The following is a 19,932-nucleotide window of genomic DNA, read 5'->3' as shown; positions in this document are numbered from 1 at the left end:
AGGTATGGGAGAGCAAGCCAGACTACCCATCAGAATCAATGACTACGTTTCCTCTTCTCATTGTCATAAGCCAGAAAGAACTGGGCTTAACAATTAGATCCCCTGCTGAGTGTGCACAGCTGACAGTGGCTATAAATGAAGCATTCTTTCACTTGTAAACTGAGAAAAGTTCACCTGGAGTTAGTGGAAACATGGATTCTAGGGGTATCATTTCAGAGTTCTTTAGATACAAACGGCTTATCCTCACAGAGGCAGGAAACAGAGAAAGAACATAATAGTAATGATGACACTGCCTATCTGTGGGACATTTGGTCTCAAGATCTTTACAAATACTAATGAATTATGCTTCCTAGTTACCTCTTACAGAAGCAATATTTTTAGCAGATCAACTCAAATGAGAAGCAATTTTCCTGGGTCTGCAACAGAGATGAGACCAAAGCCAAATCTTGATTCAAATCCTTTATTTTTAATTTTTAGAACCTCTTTCCTCTCATATGTTATATGGTAGTTTACAATTCTTGTATAAGGAGAGATGTAGAACATTTCTGTCTTTCTGTCATATTTTCATTGCTTCTCCTTCCAATGCCAGCATAGCTAAATACTACAGTAAAAAAAAATCAATTAGAAATCTATAAGGTGGGCTGAAATTATATCACTAGCCTGTACAGCTGTACTCACATGGGTAAATATCATTGGCTTCTGCAGGTATGATGTCCTAGAGACTCGGGTTTGAAGAGGGAGAAAGAATTTGGAATCTGTGTTGGCTTGATGAGAGAGCACAGGAGATTACAGAAAAGAAAGGAATGACAAAATTTTCAAGTACTCAACAACTATGCAAAAAAGCCAGTTCTCTCATGGAGTAAAAGCACATGGCTCCTTTGGGTTGTAGGATCTGATAAAGAAAGTGTGTGTGCTTTGGTGGCAGACTACCTGGTACTGTCTCCAAGCAGGAATGAAGTTTGCTCATGGATCCCAAGACTCCAGCTCCTTGACCATGTTTATTCTGAAAGAGGTTGCTTCTCTGATAAGGAAAGGTATGCCTCACTGGATGATCTAAGCCATGAGGACTATTTTCCTTTAGAATACCATGTTATTTCATCCTTACTGTTTCTGCAGCACCCGAAACTATGCTAGATGCTTCATAGTTAATGCTGTAGATCAGGGGTTTTCAACCTATTTTAACAAGTGTACCCCTTCTTCCTCAAAGTTCTAGCTCATGTACCCCTTTATTTTTTAAAGGGGAAGCAGACCAAGGCCCTCATGGTAAGTGAAGGAGGGAGGGAGGGAGGGAGTGGGGCTGGGGCTCAACAGCCGGGGCAGAGTGCAGAACGGAGCCACAAGAAGCTCATCTGGGGGGCACAGGGAAGGAGGGATGACTCCCGCCAGTGCACACACCCCTAGGAGGACATGGCGGGGAGGTGTTCCCAGATCCAAGTGTGGGGCAAGGTGCGCTGCTGCCGTGAACAAGGGCCAGAGGCTGTGCTGGATGTTCCTGGTGGAGGGCTGGGCCAGCCTGTGCTCAGGGTGGGCAGTGGCAGCACTGGGAGGGAGGGTTGGGGGATTACAGTGAATCCTGGAGTGGCTGGAGCCCCTCCTGTAGCCTCTTCCTGGCGCTGCTGCCACCCACCCTGAGCACAGCCTGGCCTAGCCCCCACCGGGAAGAACCTGGTGCAGCCCCAACCCACAGCGGCAGCCTGCCCTGCCCCGTGCAGATCTGGGGACACATACCCCATGCCCTCCCGGGGTGCATGCAGCAGTGGGAGCCACCCCCCATGCGGCTCAGTCCAGCGCCACACCCCGGCTGGGCAGACTCTGCCCCAACCCCACTCCCTCCCCACCCCTGGAGCCTCGATCTGCCCTGTCCCCCTCACCCCCATGTCCTTTCCCTCACAACAGCCTCACCAGCTGCTCTTCTGGCACCCTGCATGCTGTGCTGCAGCTGTGTGCACACATGCAACATTTAGTGGCCCCATTAGCTCTGTGTACCCCCTATGACCATTTTAAGTACCCCTACCTTTTTATGTACCCCCAATTGACAACCACTGGTGCAGATTCACAAAGTTGGAGATCTTATACAAATATTATACAGTGGTTTGCTTAATAGATTAATAAGCATTCATTTATTTGCATTACCTAGTGGTGCTCACCCTCCAGCCCACAGACCCATTTTAACTGGCTTGCAGGATTTTCCATGGGCCTGGGAGTTTGGTGGGAAACATAAATACTGGTCCCCTGCTTCCAAATTTCCAGGCCCATGGGGAGCCCTGCAGATTGGGTAACATGGCCCTGGCCTAGTATGTGGAGTTGGACTAATGCATAGCCAGAACAGGCTGCATGGGGTCAGGGTAGTGCATGGAATCATACCTACAAACCAAACTTTTGTACCAACCCTGGTCCACTCAGCTGGCCCCCAAGGTCAGAAGGTTGGGCACCACTGGCATAATCCATCAACCTTTCAATTCCTCATGGTTTCTCCATATAAAAACTATAAATTCTTCACATCAGATTTAGAGTTAAGGAAGTAGGCGTGAAGTCCCTAGTCTTTCAGTTTATCCCCAGAAGAATACTAACCCTTTAAAAGGTTTATACTATTATAACCATGATTTGTAAGCAACTGTGTGTTACCAGTGGGTTAGGAGCAAGGACGCCAAGTATTTATACTAGAGTTCTCTCCCAGTTACATCACTCTACTTTAGTTATCAGTTATTGTATTAAAGTATAACCTGTTCCTGAGGGCGGTTCCTCTACTAAATCCATAAATAACTGGACCTTTTGCATGACCATGGACAAGTGGCTTCAACCATCTGTTTCTCATACAAATTTTCCTCTATCCCCTTGTTTTTCTTTCCCTTTCCCTTAAGTTTGCTGATTTGCAGATGAAGAGAATGAAGCAGTTGCCCTGGAATCTTCCAGGGAACAGCCAAAATCAGACACTTTTGGTCTGTTCCTTCAGTTCCTAGCTCTGATTGGCTCTCTGAGCACTCCTTGCTCACTCACTGCTGTGCTAGTGATGGAAAACAGTAATAATGCAGAATCTGCCATTTTCTGTAGGAACAATAAATTGTAATGGGAGAGGATTTCTTCTCCTGTGAAAGAAATGAATTTATTGAGCCAGTTTGTGCCTTCTTTCACTTCTGGGGATTGTGTGCTGATATTATTCATGTCACTACTGCATAGTGACACACATCTAAATGATGAGTATCCATTGCAAAGGAAACCAGAAGAGTATCTAGTCAAGCAGCTTATTTACATCAATGCCTTACGTCAATGACTCTGAGGCGGGACCCCAAATTCTAAGATCCAACTAGCTATTTTTGCAAAATTATACAAAAAGACACACAGGGCACAATTCTTTCCTGGTTTCTGCTTATGTGATTAGATCAAGCCTTGAAACATGAAGAGTATATTTTCTGTTCCTGTGGAAGAAATATAAATAGCTTTTAAATGAAATATCCCTTCTCCACATCACTGATTAATATCTACAATTGGGGGGGTGCAAAGTGGGCCCTATTTGGCCTGAATCAGGGACAGTGATTTGTTTCGTTGATTCAGATCACTGTCCCTGATTCAATTCAGCCGAATCTGAATCTGAAGATTCGATGCTGATCAGAGAATCAGTGATTCGGACATAGACACAGCTTTAAATGTTTTTTTTACATGCCTCGAGGTACCAGGCACGGCTCATGATCACTGTGATGCTGGGGCATCCCACAAGAGTGCAGGGGTCCTCCCCATGCTTGGTGGTGAACCCAGAAATGGACTGGAAGTACTTCTGGTCCACTTCCAGGTCTGCCAGGGAGTGTGCTGTCCCCCCCCCCACCTCCCTAGCTCAGCAATCAGCCACAGGAGGACCCCAGGTGCCCCCCCCTAGACCCAGGAGGCACCAGTCACTGAGCCAGTAGGTGGGGAGACCCCCAGCGCACTCCCCAGTGGACTCGGAAGTGAACTGGAAGTGCTTCCAGTCCATTTCTGGGTCCGCTGGCAAGTGTGCTGGGGAGCCCCCCACACTCCTGTGGGACACTCCATGTGCTCCAGCATCGAAGCATTCACAAGCTGCTTGCTACCTAGAGGTATGTAGAAAAAACATTTAAAGCTGTGTCTATGTCCAAATCTATGAATCTTTCTGAATCTCTCCAAATCTCTCCAAATCGATTTGGATGGTTCCATTTCGACTTGAAGAGACTGAAGGGTCCTCTGATTCGATTTGGATTTGGAGATTCAGCCGCCAAATCGGGCCAAATCTCTGCTGAACAGAATCAGGGACTGAAGCTTCACACAGCCCTACCTACCATGATCAGTCTGCATATGTATCATTGTCCCCTACCTCACTAGTTGACCATCTGTAAAAGCACAAGAAGAATCTGTAAAACCATAAAAGTATTTGCAACCAAGAGTACATTTTATGCCATGAATTCCCCCACCCTCCCTCCACCCCACTATAGCAAAAAGAAAGATATATTGCTCACAGACTGAGAGGATATATTCCAACTCTGATAAAGGGAAGGGAAATCCTTCTGTTGCCTTCAGTGGGATTGGACTGGACTCTCACTTAGCAAAAGGAAGGTGATTTCATAGGTATCTGATCTCAATAAGAACCTTCACGCTATTTCTCAGGTATGTGTAAGGAGATGTCCACAAGATGAAGCCTTCCATGTTGCCACCTGTTCTTTTTCCAGTGTAATTGTTCATCATCTCTAACTTCACAGTAAGAAAGCATAATAGTTCATTCAACAAGATACCTCATTAGTAGAGCGGCCATCATAGAGGACATTTCGGTTGTCCTCTATTGATCTGAAATGGGATGCCTTTATGTCCTCTATTTTTCTCTTGAAGAGAAAACTGAAGGACATAAAGGCATTGGGTTTTGTATCAGTAGAGGACAGAGTAGCAGAAAACCAGAATGTCCTGTATGATGGCAACCCTACTCATTAGTAAAGTTAGTGCCTTGTCACCTTTAACACCTCTTTAATTTACCAGTTCTGTCTCCCCTCAAAAATGTCTTCATCTTCACTCTAGACAAAATTAGACATCTCCCTTTACAGACTCTAATGTCTGCCCTACTTCTATGCCTGGGCTAAAGATTGTTGTATTCCAAATCCATGTTCTTCTTCATATTCAGTCTTCCAGTCATAATTACAGGACTTCATTGATTACACTAAAAATGACATTATCATCCAATCACTTACAATTGCTCAGAGGTACTGGGTTTGTTATGGAGGCTTCTTTCCTCAAAAGCAAAGTTTCAAAATATTTTTAAGAAAGAGGGGCAGATTTCTGGCGTCAGCTCTTAGCATGATCATTCTGTTCACATTTGTATAGCATATGGTTCCAGTCCTCTCCTGTTTTCCCAGGAAGTTCAACATTTCTTTGATGCCCCTCAGTCAAAGGCCTTGTTAGAAAAGCTATGCACAATGGTTTGTTGTTCTTGTATTCAGACAATCTGTGTGAAAAGTGAGTTCTGAATACTGTCTTCTTGCAGAATGAACTAAAATTGTTTTTCTCTGTTTTCATTTTTCTATTTCTCAAGAATTTTGTAGAATAGAAAGGTCTTTGTTTCTTTAGTGTTCATCTGTTCTTTACACCTGTTTCTCACCTGACATCATACTTTTCTGACTTTTCCATCATAATGATTTCCACAGACACCACTTGGTGATGCCACAAGAAAAGATTCTGAGCACAGACAGGGGAATAAGAGCAGTAACAGAAAAGACTCTGTAGAAGCAAAGATCAAAAACAAGGAAAACAACTACTGAAAGTCTGATTGTTTCTAAAAGGAATGTTTTTTTTCTGAGTTCCTGCAATTTGTCATCCGCTTTTTAGTATTTTTTTAACATGACCTGCAAAGGAAAATAAGTTTTGTGTGCCCTTTTACTTAAGTGTTTTCTCACTTTATGGTGCAGAAGGAAGCCCTGACTTCTGTTAAGTGTGGTGTCTCTTTTTTTCTTTTTGTTGCAGACACAGGTTTTGCATATTTTGTAAGTATAAAGGTAGCCACACAACTATGGGCACTGTGACTGCTGAGTTTCAAACACTCGGTCACGTGCAGCCTTGGTCTGAGTAATGAGTGATGTCTGCCTTACAGACTCCCGTAATTTGCCGAGTAGCTGTTCACTCCAGGAGGAGTCTCCCCCATCTCGCCTGCCACAACTTTGAATGTTCCCAGTGGGGGGGGTCAACTATCTGGGGTCCCTCTGCAGCACACAGTCTGCCCAACGGTCACTTGCGGGGCTCCACCACCCCTACACCCCGACCGCACGCCACCTCAACAGATCCCTCTGTATTCTTGGCCACATCCCCTCTCTCCTGTAGCTATGGTGCCTCTTGGGTTTCTTCTCACCCGGCATATCAGCCCTGGAGCCTGCTTTGCTAACCCCTTTGTGGGTCTTCTATGTTCAGAGGTCCTGATCATGGAAACTACATCCCTGTCCAGAGCAAACTCCTGCCCTCAGGATCAAATCACGACGTGATGCCCTATGGGCTTTGCTCCATTTACTCTATATAACTAAGCCCATCCTGCCTCTCAGCCCCTTCACCCCAGGAAACGAAAAGAACGAACACAAAAGAAAATCACAAGACACTTTGTCTGTCGCTTCACTGGGAATTTGGATAGCCCTCCTCCCTGGTTCCTTACAACAGGGTACCGGGAGCCTAATTCCCCTATAGCCTAGCCAGGGAATACCCTCCCCCTGCTTAAATCATATCCTCGTATCCTCCTGCTTGGGCCATCCTCTCTGCCTTTGCAGCCCCTTTCGCCAGCCCTGGGTCACCCTTCTTCTCTCCCTCCTGAAGCATCCCTGTCCAAGTGCCTCGTAGTTCTTTTACATATGGTCGCTTACTCTTTGTATTCAGTGTAGGTGCCCTCCTTGTCTGTAGCCCTCCCTGTTGCTCTTGCCAGGACCTTTCCGACAGGGCCACCTCCTCCTCCTCCCAACCATTTCCAATACTCCTTCTCTGCTGCTCCGGCCGCTGCTGCCATTGCAGATTGCAGGGGCTGCTTCTTGCTTGCTTCCAGCACCAGTGACCTGTTCCCTGCTGTCACTGCCAAGTCTAGGATCAGGAGCCTCTTCTGACTCCTCATCCGACACTCATCCTCTCCTGAGGGGTTCCCAGAGTGGGTCCTGAGGCCACCCGCTCCTTCAGTCCATTCTCCCTTCTCCCTTCCTTCCACCATCTGCCATTTTTATTTTTGCTGGCTGGTGATTGCTGGTGACCTCACCAGCCAGCTTCAGCAGAATAAAGACATGACTAATGAGCTGCGCGGGCTTTTTTTCTTATTCCCACTGTGCCGCAGCTCTTGCTGCAGGTAAGTGTTTTTTTCTTATTTTAATTTTTTCATTTGTCCCCTCTCCCTCTCTTTTACTCTGTTCCCCATAACTTTCTTTTCTTATATGGGGTCCTTCCTCCTGTCCTGTCCTAGGACAGGCACTATTACATCAGCACAAATTTGAAATCTACAAAGAGATTTAGGTGTGTTTTAGTAACAATAAATCTCTTTGATTTGTTTTCTGTTAGCAAGAATTCCTGATAAACACTTTGGAGAAAGTGCTGGGAACTGGGGCAGGTAGGGCAGCCATTGCCAGGCTGGGAGTGCAAGTGGGGGATGGGCCTGACTGATTCAAAGATTCAGAGATTCGGCAGCAGCCTCTCCAAATCACATTTGGCCACATCGATTCAGGACAGTGATTCAAATCACCAAATCAAATTGCTGTCCCCTGAATTGTCCGAATCCGAATCCAAAGTGATTAGGCTTTGCACAGGCCTAATGATTACACCTTCAGTTACAGGACAAGAAAACTCAGCAATTTGAAACAGTGATGAAGTTTTCTATCAAAACCAGGAAAAAACAGTCTTAATGTCTCTGATATTTCTAAATTAAGAAAGAAGACAAAGCCCCTTCCACCTTCGCTTTTATTTTTTTTAAAACACCTTTCAGTTCTTTTTGCCACATAAATAAAATAAAAAGGCCACAAACCCAATTTTATTTGTCTTTGCAGGACACCTGTGTAACATCTGTTTGTTATTAGACATAAATACAGTACACATACAGTGCATGGGGCACCTCTGGGAGTTCATTCATTCACAGAGAGCTTCTTAGTTGATTTTCCTACTTTTTGTTGACTTCTTTCTGGTATTGAAGTGCCCATAACCGCACACAGCATGGTAGGCATGGTCTCCCAAGTGCTTCCATGGGCACTGTGCTGCCAGGAATAACACCACAGAGGGACAGGCTCAATCTGTGAAGGCAGATGTATCAGCAGGCTTAGGAACGGTATTTCTAACAGATCACAAACCTATGTGGATGTACATGCCTGCACGCCTCTTCCATGGCCCCTCACAATTCATGGTGAGCTTCCTCGAGTTTTCTGGCATCAGTGGTAGGGCTCAGTTTGGCTTTTTTTGTAATATGATTCTTCATCTAAGACAGTGTGCTTTTTATGAAGCCTCAGCACCACCTATATAATTGGGCCCTTTCTGCCCCAGCAAAAGTGCCACTAATGCGAACATTGATCCCAATCTCAACACAATGGAATTGCAAGACCAGCCAAAAACAAGCCCCATTTCAGGACTCCGGATTCACCTTTGGTTACAGAAAGGCCCCTTGTTTTCATTATTTCAACTAGAAATGCAGGCCAGATTCATTGAACTACGCAAGAATTCTCTTCCGCCTTCCAGCTTGTTCATGCAACCCCAATTAGTTTGCAACCTTATTTGACTAAAAACCCTCTTATCCAGACATTTTCCTTGTTGCCATAAAAAACTCCAGTGCCCCATAAATCCAAAACTTCTGCACTTATGTTACTTCAGTCCTTTGGTCTCCAGTTGCAATACTCCTCTCTTCTTCTCCACTTATAGATTCATAGATTCATAGATGTTAGGGTCGGAAGGGACCTCAATAGATCATCGAGTCCGACCCCCTGCATAAGCAGGAAAGAGTGCTGGGCCTACATTACCCCAGCTAGATACACATCCAACCTTCTCTTGAATACCCCCAGGGTAGGGGAGAGCACCACCTCCCTTGGGAGCCCGTTCCAGACCTTGGCCACTCGAACTGTGAAGAAGTTCCTCCTAATATCTAATCTAAATCTGCTCTCCTCCAGCTTGTGGCCATTATTTCTTGTAACCCCCGGGGGCGCCTTGGTGAATAAATACTCACCAATTCCCTTCTGTGCCCCCCTGACGAACTTATAGGCAGCCACCAGGTCGCCTCTCAACCTTCTCTTGCGGAGGCTGAAAAGGTCCAGTTTCTCTAATCTCTCCTCATAGGGCTTGGCCTGCAGGCCCTTAACCATACGAGTGGCCCTTCTCTGGACCCTCTCCAGGTTATCCGCATCTTTCTTGAAGTGCGGCGCCCAGAATTGCACGCAGTACTCCAGCTGCGGTCTGACCAGCGCCCGATAGAGGGGAAGTATCACCTCCTTGGACCTATTTGTCATGCATCTGCTGATGCACGATAAAGTGCCATTGGCTTTTCTGATGGTTTCGTCACACTGCCGACTCATGTTCATCTTGGAGTCTACTAGGACTCCAAGATCCCTTTCCACTTCCGTGCCACCCAGCAGGTCATTTCCTAGGCTGTAGGTGTGCTGGACATTTTTCCTCCCTAGATGCAGCACTTTGCATTTCTCCTTGTTGAACTGCATTCTGTTGTTTTCTGCCCACTTGTCTAACCTGTCCAGGTCTGCTTGCAGCTGTTCCCTGCCCTCCGGCGTGTCCACTTCGCCCCATAGCTTAGTGTCATCTGCAAACTTGGACAGAGTACATTTCACCCCCTCGTCCAAGTCGCTGATGAAGACATTAAAGAGTATCGGTCCAAGCACCGAGCCCTGCGGGACCCCACTGCCACACTCTTCCAGGTCGAAACCGACCCATCCACCACGACTCTCTGGGTGCGACCCTCCAGCCAATTCTCCACCCACCGGACTGTGCAGTCATCCAAGTCACAGCCCCTTAACTTGTTCACCAGTATGGGGTGGGATACCGTGTCAAAGGCCTTCCTGAAGTCCAAGTATACGACATCCACCCCTCCTCCTGCGTCGAGGCGTTTTGTGACCTGGTCATAAAAAGAGACTAGATTGGTCAGGCACGATCTACCTGCCACGAACCCGTGCTGGTTTCCCCTCAGCATAATTTGTCCTGCCGGGCTCTCACAAATGTGAGCCTTGATAATTTTCTCAAAGATTTTGCCAAGGATGGAGGTGAGACTGACTGGCCTATAGTTACCCGGGTCCTCCTTCCTCCCCTTCTTGAAAATGGGAACCACATTGGCCCTTTTCCAGTCCTCCGGGACTTGACCCGTGCGCCACGAGCGTTCAAATATTCCCGCCAGTGGCTCTGCAATGATGTCGGCCAGTGCCTTCAGTACCCTCAGATGGAGCTCATCCGGGCCTGCCGACTTAAAGGCATCCAGTTCCTCCAAGTGACCCTGCACCACCTCAGGGTCCATGCATGGAAGTCTGGTGCCTTGCTGCTGCCTCCCTACACTCCCAGTGAGAGACTTGTCATGCCTCTCGCTTAGGAACACAGAGGCGAAGAACTCGTTGAGGAGTTCAGCCTTGTCCCCTCTGTCCGTCACCAATTGTTTCTGCCCATTTAGCAGAGGTCCTATTCCTCCCTGGGCCTTCCTTTTACTCCCTATATATCTAAAAAACAATTTCTTATTGTCTTTTACTTGGGTTGCCATCCTCAGCTCCATGGTAGCTTTGGCCTGTCTAACTGCCTCCCTACAAGCACGAGCAGAAGAGGTATATTCCTCTTTGGTGATCTCTCCCTGTTTCCACTTTTTATGTGCTCCCCTTTTGGCCCTTAGTCTGCCCAGGATTTCTCTGGTCAGCCAGGGAAGCCTCCTGGCCCCTTTCCCTCTTTTACCTCGCACGGGGATCGTCTCGCTTTGTGTGAGAAGGATAGCTTCCTTAAGGCACAGCCACCCTTCTTGGGCTCCCATCGTTTCAAAACTACTACTCTGCAGTGCATCCTTCACTAATCGCCTGAGTTTGCTGAAATCAGCTTTCCTAAAGTCCAGCACGTTCACCCTACTGGTTACCTTACCCACTCGACGCCTTATGTTGAATTGTACTTTTAGGTGATCACTGTCCCCCAGATGGCTACCGATCTGTAGGTCCCCTACTATGTCATCCCCCGTTGCCAATACCAGATCCAGTAAGGCATTCCCCCTAGTGGGACCATGTACCTCCTGCGTCAGGTGGAGGTCCTGTACACAGGTTAGAAACCTGCGTGAGCGGTGGGACTTTGCTGTCTGTGTCTCCCAGCAAATGTCCGGGTAGTTTAGGTCCCCCATGACCACCGCCTCTTTAGCTTTTATGGTCTCTGAGAGTTGCCTCAGGAGCCCCAAATCTATTTCTTCCCCTTGATGTGGGGGTCTGTAGCAGACCCCTACCACCAAATCCTTTTCTCCTTGCCCCCCATGTAGCCTAACCCACAGTCCTTCTACTTCCTCATCCTTTGATTCTGTCTTGATGAGGGTTGATGTATATTGCTCCTTAACATAGAGCGCAACCCCTCCCCCCCTTTTCCCCACTCTGTCCTTTCTGTACAATCTATAGCCCTCAATATGTACCGCCCAGTCGTGGGATGGATCCCACCAGGTTTCCGTCAGCCCCACTAAGTCGTAGTCGTTTAGTGCAACCAGGAGCGCTAGTTCATCCTGCTTGTTCCCCATGCTCCTAGCATTAGTATATAGGCACTTGAGCCCTGTGACTGGTGCTTTTGCTACCCCATCGCTCCAAGTCCTAAAGGGCTTTTTGTCTCTAACCTTCCCGTTCCTTACCTGTGCTGTATTGCTGTCCACCCCCTGCCTTTCACGTTCCCAAAGCTCTCTTTCTTCAGGCTGGGCTGTCCTTGTGGGTGCCACCTGGTTTGGTGGTCCACAGCCTCCCCCACCCTCATCTTCCCCTCCCCCCGACGAGCCTAGTTTAAAGCCCGCCGGAGGAGATCCGCCAACCTGGAAGAAAACACACACTTACCTTTGGGGGACAGGTGAAGCCCATCCCAGCTGAGCATGTCCCTCGTTGTAATGTGTGGGTCATTGTCCAGGAAGCCGAAGCCTGCCTCGAGACACCACTGCCGAAGCCGCCAGTTGGTCTCTCGGATGCAGTTCTCATGCCGTCTTCCACGTCCGTTCACTGGTAGGATGGAAGAGAATACCACCTGTGCACCAAATTCCCTCAGCACGCTGCCGAGAGCCTGGTAGTCCGCCATCAGGTGATCGGGGGTTCTCCTGGCCGCATCATTAGTACCCACATGGACAAGGACCATGGGGTAGTAATCGGTGGGCTTGATCCTGGCCTGGATTACCTCCGTCACATCCTGAATCTTAGCTCCAGGCAGGCAGTAGACCTCTCGTGCTGAAGGGTCCTGGCGACAAATGGGCCCTTCCATACCTCTCAGGATGGAATCGCCTATAACGAGCACGCGTCTCCTCCTCTTCTGGGTCCTCTCGGATCTCTTGATCTGTTTGGAATGTGAAGAATGTGGCATTTCCTCCTGCCCAAGGGTTTCCTCCTCCCTTTCCATCTCCTGCAGAGTCGCCAAGGCCTCGTACCTGTTCTCCAGTCGGACTGGAGAAGCTTGTACCTGCTCGCTGCGAGCCGCTCCGGTCCTGGCTGTGACCGTCTGCCACTCTGCCGTGGAGGTCCTTCCCTGGGCTGCTTCTTCCTTGGGTGCCTGGTCCTGCAGGGAAAGGAAATAACTGTCAATTTCCTCCTCCGCCTCCCTGATCCCCCTCAGCCTGCTAACCTCCTCCCGGAGCTCCCTCACCTGTGCCTCCAGAGCCCTAAGCCGGGCACCTGCCGGACAGGTGTGGGGGCTCCCAATCTCTGCCCCCCCCGGCCCTGCTGGGGATCCCCCGCAGGCCGGGAGGTAGGGGGACATCAGCTTCCCCATGGGCTCGGTCTGGGTGGAGGCCTCAGACCAGCCCCGGTTAGCCTTGTCCCCCTGGGCAGAGGCCCTAGCAGCACTCCTCGTAGACACCATTCTAAGCTACTGTTTGTAGACCTGTGTGGTGTCTACGTCCTACCCATACAGGAGTCCCACTCCTGGCCCTCCCAGCCCGCCCGCCGGCACAAACGCCTGCGCAAACGCCGGCGCACTCTTACAGAGCGCGCCTGTTTGCGCGCTCTGTTCGCGCTGCACGGCTCGGGAGCGCGGCTCCCTACCGGCTCAGCTATATGGGACCCGGAGGGCTTCCCCTTCGGATCCGGCTCAGCTGTGCCGAGGCCCTCCGCCCCACTTACCTTCGGGGGATCAGCTGCTGCTGCCCCCGCTGCCGATTCCTCTGCTGCTGCTGCTGCCGCCGCCGCCACTGCCTCGGGTCAAAAGTTAGTTATGGGGCACACGTGCGTGCGGGACACACGTGTGCCTAACTCCTCTCCTTCCCGCTGCTGCTTCCCGAGTGAGGGAACTACGTCACCCTGCGGCTTTGAACCTGTGGTTTGAATTACCCGCCCCCGCTCTAACGGCCAATCAGGCGCCTCGGTCTACCCGGAAGTGCCTGCCGGTAATGGAAGTACCTCTAACTCCTAAGTTAATTGCATCTTTAGTTCTCTTCTAATATCTTTGATTCTATTCCTTTACCACTCTCAGAATCTACATCTCTAGCTTCAGAACAAAGGAGACAACAGATAATCATGCCCATCTGGATTATTGGGGGTCTGTCTTCCTATGGGATGGTTGGCTAAGGTAGGGCAGCATCACAAGTCTCATTTGAAGAGCACCATATTAAAGGGACTTCATTAGTGAAAAAGTGGAGATAGATTACTCCTGGCTAACACAGCATATCAAGAATCTGAATTGGAGTTATACTCCCTGGGAAGTGACACCTAATTTCATCACAGTACTCAATGCAGTTAAAATATCTCTTTGAAAGTGCAAGAAAGGTCCATAGCTGCTTTATTACATGATCGCAATGCTCCCTACATGTGGCCGTCCCCTGAGTCCAATGTTCCTGTTGTGTTTACGAGCAAAGAAACCAACAAGGCCTCCTCCTACTTAGAATGTTATGTAAGTGCAAATAAGTATTTTTTTCAGTAGTTACAGATGAGCACATCACTTCTTAGAGGCTGAGACAAGCAGGGTGCCAAGAAATTCCAGTTACATTGTCAACTTCCACATACGTCCATCCAAACTTTCCCTTCCCTCCCTCAACCTCCATTGTCTCCACCTCCCCTCTCTCCACCTAGATTTCCCTCCCAGCCATCTCCTCTTGCCATTTCCCAGTTTATTCCCCAGAACCATTTCTGCTCCACTGTAGCCCAGGTGTACTCAGGTATATACTCCCCTTATCCAATTGAAGGTGTGCTGTGGGGGAACTGCAGACCGCTTAGTTTCTCTCAGTCCCTATAGAACCAGGCCAGGCCAGTCATTGGGTGGGCATCACAAGGCTCTGTCCCGGATGTGTCTCCCTCGTGCTGGGCATGCAGCTCCTTTTCTATGCTCCAGAGCTCTGCCCCTGAAGTCTTCCTGACAGTGTTGCAGTCTACAATCAGGTCTGGAGGGAAAGGGGCGTGACTTAATGCTTCTTGCTGCTTCCTGGTTGGTGGATGGGCTCCATCAATCAAAACAGCAAAATCTCAAGCCTCGGACTACACTATCATATCCTCCCTTTCTCTTTGTCTTTCTCCCCTACCTGCTTCCCTCACTCTTTCCACCTTCTCACCTAACTGACTCAGCAGTTTGGGGCATTGTCACTCTTCCCTCCATCGATTTTCCAGTACATTACAACAACATTAGACCAACTACCTATCTAAATCATATTGTGGTGAAAATTTGGACAATAAGGCCTGTTCAGGGAAAGGAAGGTGCATGGAAGTGAAAGCCACTGGGACTAATGCTGAAGCCTTACCCTTACTGGTGCTACCAAGTGAAAAAAAAAATGCTGAGGCCTCATGGTTTTGCTTGAAAGATCTGTAGTAAAGAAACAGACTGTATGACACTAAGCAGGGTGAATGAGGACTAGTTAAGAAGGACCTTTTCCAACAACATGGTATTTCAAATCCTTCCTCTATGCTTGTGGGTGACCAACAGGGAGATTTTTGGAGCTCTTTATAGAAGATAAGAGGGCTGAATCAAGGAGGAACAGTAGGACAGGAGCCCCTTTGTGGTGACTGTGCACTTGCCTGTTTCATTGAGCTTTGTGAGACCACTTCAGTCACAGATCTACTGACCAAAGCATCTGTTTCATCAAAAGAAACTAGAGTTCTTCTAGAAAATACAGAGAGATGGGAACAGAAAGGGATGAGGAGGTATGGACTGACAAAGAGATACTATATCCATGGTTTTGGTCTTCTTTCTTTTTTCAGTGGGCGCATCTACATGACACGCTTAATGTGCAATAGCCTAATAAATCTGTTCAGTAGCATGCCAGGAAAAAACCGTGCTAATACACTACTGTGCAGTAGTATTAGGCTGCTGTGCAGCAAGCGTCACTAAAAAATCATGTGCTGTTGCTACTGAACAGTAAGTGTAGTTAGTGCGCATTTGGTTAGTACTTCATTAAGCAAGTACTAAACTAAATGTGCAGTAACTACTGTGTATTAATGAATGTGTAGATGCACCCAATGCTTTCCTCCTCTTCAGCAGTTAATTTCTCTAGCCCAGGACTCAAGACCCATTTCCATGCCTCTTCAGTAGATTTACCTGCCTTCCCTACAATATGTCTTGTCAAATCCTTTATTGATTAAATAAGGGGGCAAATTCCTCCCTGGAACAGATGTTAGTGGAATTGCCTCTGCTTATACTGGGACAGGTGTTGACTTCCTTTTCTTCTCTGCGAGCTTTCAGGTTATATACCAACTCTTCTAGCTCTTCAAATTGTGCTGCCCTCACCCATGGGGGAGGCCTGACTACATACATGAATTTACTGGGCAGAGACTTGGAAGAGCACTGAGGAAGAAACCACTGGATCTTTAACATGGGGGACACTTTCTCTCTTCTCCTGGTGTTTCTCTTGGGGCAGAGGACTCTCCAAGTGCAATCCTCTACTGTTACCCTACAAAGTTGTGCTTCGACCCTCCATCTTTTCAAAGACATGGATTCAGTTCTGCTCCAGGCCACCCACTGAATAGTTCACTTGGATGACATATGGGATATTCCTTCCTAGGGACAAAGCCCCTGCTCCCTGGAGAACAAGTGACCAGCTTCAGGACATTCTCTCTTGCTTTTTCTCCTATTTTTTCATCCAGCCTTTTTTTCTAATGCCCATTCCAAGCAGGCCCCTTCTACACAATGGAAGCAGCAACAAGAAAAGAATCAGTTCAGAGTCATTTTTTCTGTTGCCCCAGGGCTCAGCCTCATTTTACTGGGAGCACCTTCCCACTCCTTTCCTGTGAAAGAGTGAATGTAGCAGAACTTTGAAACAGGCTTGTGCACATGAGTCCAAACACAAGAAAGGAGAAATAAGGTTTATAAAGTAGGCCCTCCTGTTGTTAAAACAGGAAAAATATTCAGCTTATAAAGCTCATTAGTCTCCTTACAAAACAGGAAAAGCTAGAAGTGGGAAGCAGCAGTGTAAAGAGCCAAAAACTGAACATGCTATATCTGGAGGATAAGCATCTTTTATCCTTGGTTAGGAGAACTAAACAGCGTCCGCAAACATGCTGACAGGCCATCCCTGACCACGCTCCAAAAACACAACATCTCTGTGGCTGGCCTGCATTCAAGCCTCAGCATCGTCTCCCAAGAGCCAATGAGAAGTAATAAATCAGAGTAGCCATCCAAAACATGACACAACTTTTGAGCAATATTTTCTTGTGCTTTGTGGTACAGAGCCGGCTGGCGTCCCCACATCTCACTGGCCATTGCTCTGGTAACAAAAATATTATTGTCTACACTGCAGCAGTCATTAAAGACCCCAAGGCACTTTGTATCACAGTTGGGATTTTAGCCCAAGTGACGCCCCCTCCCTTCCCCCGCCTCCTTTGCTAATTGCTGTGACTCAATAATTCTGCCATGGATTAAGTGCCCATTGGCTCCTGTCTAATATGCATTTAGGGGCTAGAAGCAGGACTCAAATGATGCATAGAACTTGGGCTGGCTTCCTCACAGGTATAATGACACCCATGGAGTAGAAAGTGTTTTGGAGCCCCTGGGGAAGAAAAACTCTCGCTAAATAACTATACATTATTGTTATTAAAAATAATCTTTCCACATCCTCTCTTTCCCCCGTTCTCTACCCTGGGCCTTAGTTACTCGAAATTTACTCATCTCACTCCTAAGACCTGTGTATTTTGATCCCTAGAGGGTGCTAGAGAGCAATATTTAAAACTCCCCTCACTTTGCTTGTGGTCCCTGGTCCAGTGTCTTGTTAAACCCCTGTTAAAATTAGAGGCAGCCATATGAACTTGGTAAGGTCCCCACTGGCTAGGCACCCCTGCTATTCATTATCAGTCTTAGGCTGAACATAAGTAGGGAAAAGTCAGGCACAGAAAGTATTCTGCAGTATTACCAGATGTGTACACTGCAGCAGCATTTCAGGCTAGGATACACTTTGCCTCTCAGAAGTTACTATATCTGCGGTGAGGTTGGCGGGGCACTATCACAGCCATTTATCAGCATCAGCATCACACACACACATACTGCTAGTGCACCCTTCACCATTACCTCCTTCTGAAATACTCATGATAAAAATTTGGTGCTCAGATACCATGGTGATGGGCCTGGTATAGGAATCAGAATAGAATAGACTAGAATAGAGGAAGAAAACATTATTCTCTAATCTTTTCCGTTTAATCTCCACTCACATATCCATCCAGGCAAGGCAGCATGTAATGAGACTTTTAGCATGAACACCCACATTGTCCTGGCTGAAATCTTACCCAAGAATGGGATCATCCAGAACCCATCTCATTCAGGAACTCATCCAATATTCAGACATTCTGTAAGTTCAGACACAAAAAAAACCTCTTTTTTATATTTGGTGCTACCTGCAAGCTTGAGTGTAACTTGCACTAAAGGCATATTTAAAGCAAAGACATAAGGCAACCACTCAGGGTAGAGAGAGGTATGTTGGTTGTCATGTCAATAAAGCCTTTGAAAACCCTGGCAGAGTTCTGCACTGAGCTACCACCACAAAGAAGGGACATTGTTTGAAGCAAACAGATTCCTTTTTATTATGACATAAGTCACTATACAGCATCTGGAGTTTCTCCACAGGTCTCTCCAGAAAACAGATTAGGAATCACTTTGTTGGGTGACTTTTGCTTTCATCTGTTTGGACACATCATTGACATGGTATTTTCACATATATATGTAATTCCAAAGAATGTGGCACAACTGTCATTCCTTATATAATTCAGAATATCTAGATTTCAACTTCAACTAGAAATGAATTGGCAAACAAGATGAAATTATTTGTCCATCTGAAAGCCTCCAAAGAGTTGAGGAAATAAGCCTTGATGCTCCTCAACCTTTTCCACATAGGGATGGCTGTTGCTTTGGTATTTCTTGACGATTTGCTCAAAAAGTGGCATAAATCCTTTTATTGACGCTGCCCATGAAAATGCCACAACTTTGTTTGGAAAGCAGTCTCCTTGCAAGCAAGATCAAGGAATATCTTCTTCTAGCCTTAAAGATGAAGATTGAATTATTATGGGGAAGTCATAGGGTCTGTGGAAGAAGTAGGATCACAAAACCACTTGTAGTCTTCAACTACATCAATATCTTTGGTTCTTACCACAAAAATATACTGGCTTCTTTCAGAAGGACAATGAACTTTGCCAAAACCCCTTCTCCTACCAAGACAAAAGAACTCCACTAAATACAGTAGATCATGATATTTACCTTGCTTTCATCCAGGAAAGTCTAAAATTGGGAATGGCTTAGGTTTTGTTGTCTAATTTACCTCACTGTGGTGACAATGCACGAGACTGCAGGTTCCAGCAAACTGTTAGGGAGATCAGACCTCCCAGTTTGTCCTAGAGAGGCAGCCAAACTCAAAAGCTGTTCATTACACTTCAGGTTCTGTTTTTACTCCATAAAGAAAAATAAGTATTTTGGCCATACATGCACAGTAAGTACATTTGGCTTTTGCCATGGGATAAGTAGAGAAATTTCCTAGTAACATCCTTGGGCGCCACCACAAGGTCATCAAATACAGTAAATCTATTCCTCTTATTTGGATAGCCCCTTGGATCAGACTCAGATTCATTGACTTGAAACATGATTCAGTATAACATTATTTTACTTGAGTTCACAGCTTACAGCCTGAAGGAAACCATGTAGCTTGACCTCCTGCATAACTTAGGGCTGTAGAATTTCACCCAGTTGTCTTGTTTCATAAATCCATTATAAGCAGCATCAGGCAGATTCCAAAGAGTTTATTTGCAAGCAGAAGGACCCTAAAACACTAATTATTTAAAAAATACAGAGAATTTAAAAATTAAGAGAGTGAGAAAGCAAATTTTACAAAAACTGAAGAGGCACAAAAAGATGGATCCTTCTCTACCATGCACATTCTTGAAGTCAAGAATACCACTCCCTCTTTTAGCTCAGTAATTATTGGCTTAGTTTCTTTGGCCCATACTATGCAGAAAGTCAGATTAGATGAACATCTAATTTGGTGAGGTCACAGCTGGAGTACTGCATCCAGTTTTGGGCTCCACAATTCAAAAAGGATGTGGAGAAGCTTGAGAGAGTCCAGAGAAGAGCCATGTACACCATCAGAGGTCAGGAAAAAAGACCTTATGATGACAGGCTGAGAGCTATGGGACTCTTCAGACTGGAAAAGCTCAGGCTCAGGGGTGATCTGTTGGCCACCTATAAGGTTACAAGGGGTGTTCACCAGGATCTGGGGGAATGTTTGTTCACCAGAGCGCCCCAAGGGATGACAAGGTTGAACAGTTATAAACTCCTGCAAGACAGTTTCAGGCTGGACATAAGGAAGAATTTCTTTACTGTCCAAGCCCCCAAGGTTCCCATCAA

General features: G+C 46.9%; 1 protein-coding gene across 1 annotated transcript; it reads right to left on the bottom strand.

Annotated features, from left to right (window-relative positions):
• Window positions 1–9,822: 9,822 nt before the first annotated feature.
• On the bottom strand, window positions 9,823–12,990 carry LOC149873503 (uncharacterized). The gene is made up of 3 exons (XM_090031516.1): window positions 12,592–12,990; window positions 11,982–12,468; window positions 9,823–10,051 (listed from the first exon to the last, which is right to left on the bottom strand). The coding sequence occupies exons 1-3, from the start codon at window positions 12,988–12,990 to the stop codon at window positions 9,984–9,986; spliced, it is 954 nt and encodes a 317-aa protein (XP_089887642.1). The 3' UTR covers window positions 9,823–9,983.
• Between the last annotated feature and the right edge of the window lie 6,942 nt (window positions 12,991–19,932).

The sequence above is a fragment of the Crocodylus siamensis genome, chromosome 1, assembly GCF_052110815.1.
Source record: "Crocodylus siamensis isolate JL-2025a chromosome 1, ASM5211081v1, whole genome shotgun sequence".
NCBI classification, from domain to species: Eukaryota; Metazoa; Chordata; order Crocodylia; family Crocodylidae; genus Crocodylus; species Crocodylus siamensis.
This window is presented reverse-complemented; position numbering and strand designations above follow the sequence as displayed.

Excerpts from the sequence above, each read along its gene's own strand:
- LOC149873503 (XM_090031516.1), bottom strand. The coding sequence starts at position 12,990 with ATGGTGTCTACGAGGAGTGCTGCTAGGGCCTCTGCCCAGGGGGACAAG. Across the intron at positions 12,469-12,591 it reads GAGCGGCTCGCAGCGAGCAG|ATCAAGAGATCCGAGAGGAC; the intron begins GTACAAGCTTCT and ends CATTCCAAACAG. Across the intron at positions 10,052-11,981 it reads GCTTCACCTGTCCCCCAAAG|GTCACAAAACGCCTCGACGC; the intron begins GTAAGTGTGTGT and ends TTTTATGACCAG.